Here is a 6,000-nt window from a genome sequence, read left to right as displayed (position 1 = left end):
CCCCGCTTTCTCCGCGCTCCTCGCCCCCACCACTTCCCGCCGTTGGAGACCTCGGACCCTGGAGATAGGTTAACATCTTTCTGGTCGGAGAGGGAAGAAGCGGCCCGGGTCCGAGGGAGAGAGCGAGGGTGGACACCAGCTTCTCCCGGCCTTCGTTTCACCTCAGGCGCCCCCGGGGCTAGTTACCGGAGGTACCCGAGGGAGGACTGCGAGCGCAGGGGCAGCGCCGGGAACTGGAACCGAGGCCGAGCGGACCCGAATCGACCCACTGCGGGCCGATCTCTGTGCTTGCCCGGAGTGGGCCTGGGAGCCATGGCTTCCCCTTACCCAGCCCAGGGGGCCACGACTGGCGACAGCGGCGGAGAGCTGAGCTCCGGGGACGAGTCTGGGGACGTGGGGGATTCCCCTCCAGGCCCCGAGGGTGAGGCCCCTAAAAGCCTGGTGGAGCTCTTTGAGAAGGCGGCGGCTCACCTGCAGGGCCTGGTCCAGGTGGCCAGCAGGGAGCAGCTCCTGTACCTGTACGCCAGGTACAAGCAGGTAAAGTCATCAGCCTGGGCTGGCTGCGCAGTCCCGGAGGAGGAAGGGGTTCAGGGTCAAGGTCAGGGTCAGGGCCCAGGAAAGAGAAAGCCCTGCCAGGTAATCCTGCTTTCTCTACGTGGGTGCACACACACACACGTGTCTTTATACTATCTTGTCTATATACTCATTCATCCAGCCATCCATCTCTCTATCTATCTGCGGAACTGTCTATTTATCTACTGAGCTATGTATCTACCTGCCTAACTACCTACCAATCAATCAGTCAACCCACTGTTCTAGGAATCTACTTACCTACTTATCTACCAATCTATAGCTAACTTTATCCACTAGCTTACCTACCTATAATGATATCTGACTTCTTTAGGGATTGGAGATTGGAACAAAATGCCCTTTCCTACTATGGCCAACTGAATAATAATAATATTTATATAATGTACTGCTTTAAGTTGCAAAGCATACTTTATAAACATTATCTTATTTGATCTTTACAACTGTATTCCCATTTAACAGATGAGGAAACTGAGGTACATAGAAGTTAAGTGACTTGCCTAGCTACTACTACTAACTGCTAACATTTATGTAACACTTATTTTGTGCCAGGTATTGTGCTAAGTACTTTCCAATTATTAGCTCATTTGATTTTCACAGAAACCTGGGAGGTAGGTGCTTTTATGATCACCATTTTACAGATAAGGAAACTGAGGCACAGGTGTACTGGCTTGCCTAGGATTATATGATTAGCATGTGAACATGTCTACTGCACATGAGGCAGGATTTTATCTCTTAGTAAATTTAGTAACAAAGCTTTGGGCATACAAAAAGGCAAAAGAGAACCCTTGCTCACTAGGAGCTTCCTAGTCTAACAGATGAGACAACATATTAACCACTCTGCAAACAGACAGAAAGTATAAATTGGAGGTGATCAAGGAAGGAAAGGCACCTGCATTATGGGGGACTGAGAAAGTCTCTGGTCTTTTTGAATATCCATTTTGCCTCCTAGCCAACCCTGAATAAATATAACGCTTAAGCTCTCTAAGCCTCAGTTCTTTTATCTGTAATATAGAGGTTATCATAAAGGTTCTATCTTCATTTTGCTTGAAGAGTATCATTTAAAAAAAAAAATCCTTTCCTTCCATCTTGGAGTCAATACTGTGTATTGGCTCCAAGGCAGAAGAATGGAAAGAGTAGGCAATGGAGGTCAAGAGACTTGCCCAGGGTCACACAGCTGGAAAGTGTCTGAGGCCAGATTTGAACCTAGGACCTCCTGTCTCTAGGCCTGGCTCTCAATCCACTGAGCTACCCAGCTGCCCCCTGAACAAGAGTATCATGATAGTTAATGTGGTCATTGTAAATGAAGAGCTTCAAGATTGTGAGAGAATAATAGTTTTATTGCAATAAATAAGAAAAATGCTAGACCAAATAAAGAATTGCTATTGTTTTTGTTGTACTTTTCAGTGCATGCCTATCTTAACATTTTTGTCTTTATGGACCATGGTTTCTTGTTAGAATCAGATAGTTTAGAGCTTGGAAAGAATTTAGAGATGGTCATCATCTAATGTTATTTTTCTATTTTACAGATAAGGAAATTGAGGCACTAAAAGGGAGACATAGTAAACATGTCTTAAGCACCTACTATGCACCCCACACTGTGCTAAGCATTGGAGATAAGCCCCTGCCCTCAAGGACCTTACACTCTAATGGGGGAGTCAACAAGCAAACATGTACAAACAAGCAATATGCAGGATAAGTAGGAAGTAATTAATAAGGAGAAATCACTAGAATTAAGAGGGGTTGGGAAAGGCTTCCTGTAGAAGGTGAGGTTTTACCTGGGACTTTGAAGGATGCCAGAGAAGCCAGGAGGCTGAGATGAGGAGGGAGAACATCCCAGGTATAGGGGATAACCAGAGAATATGCTGGAAGATAAAAGGAGTATCTCATTTTCAAACAGCCAGAAAGCCACAATCTAGACAGACCTCAGAGATCATTTAATTCAAACACTTCATTTAAGGAATGAGGAAAATCAAACAGATCAATGGCAGAGCTCTAATTAGAATTTAGGTTGCTGAACACCCGGTTCAGTGTTCTTATTACCATGAAATAGGAAATGTCTCTATTTTGTTAACCATATACTGTAATGGGTCATTTAAGGTGACCTCAGTTAAATGACAAGGAAAGGTAATTCTTTCAGACAAACAGTATTATTAAGAACCTGCTTAACTAGATTGTTGGGATTGTGTTTGCCCTCACATTGTTTACTTGAAAAGACAAAACCGCACGTGAAAGATTAAACATGGTAGTTAAGACTATTATAAGACCTCAGTTATCTCTAGAGAAATGTCATTTTTATTTGTTGACTTTTGTTATAGAAATCTTTTAAAATACGCTGTATGCTGTCTTTTTTCCTTTTCTTACATCATTGTAATTTTACCCAGTATTCTCTTTAACCCCCTCATAGAATCATTCCCTATAACAAATAACATTTTTTAAAGACAAGAAAAAGAAGAGGAAACAATCAATAAAATTGATCAGCACATCGAAAAAATATGAAAATATATGTAATATATAACATTTGTGGCCCTCCTACCGCTGGAAAGGAGAGGGGTGGAGCTATCTTCTATCTTTTTTTTGGAGCCATGCTTGTTCTTTATACATTTTCCATTTTTACTTTTAATTATTTGATTGTTCTTTCCATTTACAGTGTTGAAGTTATTGTATATGTTATTGGCTTTGCTTACTTCAACTCTGCATCAGTTCATGTAGCTCTTTCCTTCCCCTGCATTTTTCATTTCGTATTACACAGGAATATTTCAGTGCATTCGTGAGCCACGGTTTGTTTATTCCTTTCCTCATTTGATGACTTTTCTTCTTAAGTAGAGTATCCCTTAGCCTTTTCTGGGCTATGGAAGTTCTTTATTTTGAAAGTCAGTTTTTTTGTGATGTGCCAAAGATGTCACTATAGATACTAGCAGGCATGCCAGATTTTAGAAGTATCAATCTCAGCAGGAGCACTAAATCAGAACTTTGGAGTGTGTTGGGGTGGGGAGGAAGGCCCAGATAATTCCTTGCTTTTTGGGGGTCTTTAGCTCCTTTCCCCCCCAAAAAAAACCCCAAACAACTGCATACCATTCTGGACAGTGTAATCTAGCTATTTTTCTTCAAAACTAAAGTGATTCGAAGGCTGAAACAGCCTTTTAACAAGTATTTTTCTTGCTATTTAGAAGTCTTCCCTATTACTTGCTTGACAGTGTTTGACTTAGTAGTGGATTATCAGTGGCTTTAAATCACTTAATTCAGTAGCCCTTAGTCTTTTTGTTATAAGATTAGAGCATTTCAGGCTTTAAGAGACCCTAGATATTATATAGTGTAACCTGGTTCTCTACTCTGCCATAGGCCCTAATTTTCACTATCCCATTCTGTCTAGATCACCACCCCAACTCCTGGAATTAAACAAAGGGATTCACTTCTCTTTTAGTCAATAAATTTATCCTAGCACCAATCATATCTGGTGGATGGTGATATAGTTGATTTGAACAAGAGAAGAATTAAATTTGATCATCACCTTTAATCCATTTCTTTAAGAATAGTATTTTTGCCTTGGATCTATCAACTATCTTTCCAACAAGTTTTCCCCAAGTGTCTGGAAAGGACAATGTAGAAAAATATACCTTAATATTTCAATTTTATGAAAAAGATTTTGCTTCCACATGTAGAAGGAAGATTTGATTTGTTCTGTGTGGTCTTGGAAGACAGAATCAGTAGCAGTGTGGATCTAAAACACAGCGAAATGGGATAGAAGAATGGGTGCCCTTTTCCATTAGTAAATCCATGTGATTTAAAGCAAGTCACATAACTTCAGTTTCTTTATCCAGAAAAATGACCAAAGGGTCAAAATTTAGTCTTTATTGCAGCATAGCTGTCCTACTCAATCTATTCCTAAGTGGAATCAGCTACTTGAAGAAGTGGCTTTTTTTTTTTTTTTTTTTTTTTTTTTTTTTTTTTTTTTTTTTTTTTACTCTTCAGCCATTTTAAGGAGAGGTTGAATGGGTCCACTTGTCAAAATCCTACCTCTACAATGAGAGCCTTCCATCTAGCCACTGAGGCCCCTTCCAAACACTGAGTACATCTTTCTAATTCTATGTGGACAATACCTTTGCTGCTTTTTGTTACTACAAAACTATAACTGAAAACTTTATACTTTGTCCTATTTGTTGGCTATATTTCCTTGTCTTTTGTTTCATTGTGACTTACTTGGACTTTGCTTTAAGTGGAGCTCATTTGAGTGATAGAGGGAAACTTTGAATGTCATTGTCACTTTCTGAAATTGCTCTTAACCTGAATAAAGTGTCTCTGAAAGAGTTCAGCCAAAACAGAGTGAAGTTTGTTTTGTTTTGTTTTTTCACAATTAGTACATGTAGAAAGTCAAAATGTCTTTATTTTGTTTAAACCACCTTATTTAGGAGACAGTGTTCCAGTGGAAAAGAGCTCTAGGTTTAAAGCTTATTTTAAATCTCACATATGCTACTTAATGCTAGCTATGTGATCTTGAGACACTGAATGTCTTTGGGACTTAGTTTCTCATCATAAAATAAAGGGATTGCACTAATGGACTTCTAAGTTCCCTTTCAGCTTTAAATCTATAATTCCTTGATCCTATGAACCTCTGGGAAATTGATTCCTTGGCATCTATCAAAATAGAAATTGGGAAGCATTAGCCACAGTTAAATTTGTAGTCAATGTAATCTGCTTCAGAGATCCCCATGGCAATTATGAAACCTCAGTTTCAGTTATGAAGTCTCAGTTTTCTCATCTGTAAATGGGATAATAGCAGCACTCCTTTCATAGGGCTGTTGTGAGGATCAGGTGAAATACACATAAATGCTTTGCACACCTACAAAAATATATAACATAACGTCATGTATAACAGATAAGTAAAAACTAGCTACTCTTATAGGCTAGTTTACCCAACATTATAACAGTGTTCAGGAATAAACTTCTCAGATCCAAATCCTCTGGGAAGAGACTTTTCTGAAACCTCATGACTTGTTAACTCTTTTTCACCACTGCTTTCTAAAACTATTTTAGTTTGTAAAATGAAGGCCATATTTCTAAGAAGAAACAACCAAACTCATTTGTTCATGAACATTTCACTTTAAATAACTACAGGGATCATAGAGATCTCTTCTTTGAAAACCATATAAAATAAGATTGATTTCAAGTATTTTGCATTCTAATAAAAATAATACTATTAATTCTAGTCAATTGAACTTTATGCTTTACTCTCTGCTTTGGAAAGTTCACTCCTAAAAAGACAATAGCAGTAAGACAAGATATCTCCACTAAACTCCTCCATTGGCTAGAGGTAACTTTGGGTTTTTGAAAATTCAAACTTTTGCTGGTCTTCCCAAGCTGGAGATGCATTAACCATAGTACTGACCTGGTGATGGAGACCAGCATAGCTAA

At 39.3% G+C, this 6,000-nt stretch overlaps 1 protein-coding gene across 1 annotated transcript in view; it reads left to right on the top strand.

The window, feature by feature from the left end:
- The first annotated feature begins 108 nt into the window (after positions 1 to 108).
- The window catches only part of ACBD6 (acyl-CoA binding domain containing 6), a 205,509-nt gene continuing 199,617 nt past the window's right edge, over positions 109 to 6,000 (top strand). The window contains exon 1 of the mRNA XM_044675916.1: positions 109 to 537. Coding sequence (XP_044531851.1) covers positions 313 to 537 — 225 coding nt within the window. The 5' untranslated portion in view covers positions 109 to 312. The remainder of the gene's footprint in view (positions 538 to 6,000) is intronic.

This window comes from Gracilinanus agilis, chromosome 4 (assembly GCF_016433145.1).
Source record: "Gracilinanus agilis isolate LMUSP501 chromosome 4, AgileGrace, whole genome shotgun sequence".
NCBI lineage: Eukaryota > Metazoa > Chordata > Mammalia > Didelphimorphia > Didelphidae > Gracilinanus > Gracilinanus agilis.
This window is presented reverse-complemented; position numbering and strand designations above follow the sequence as displayed.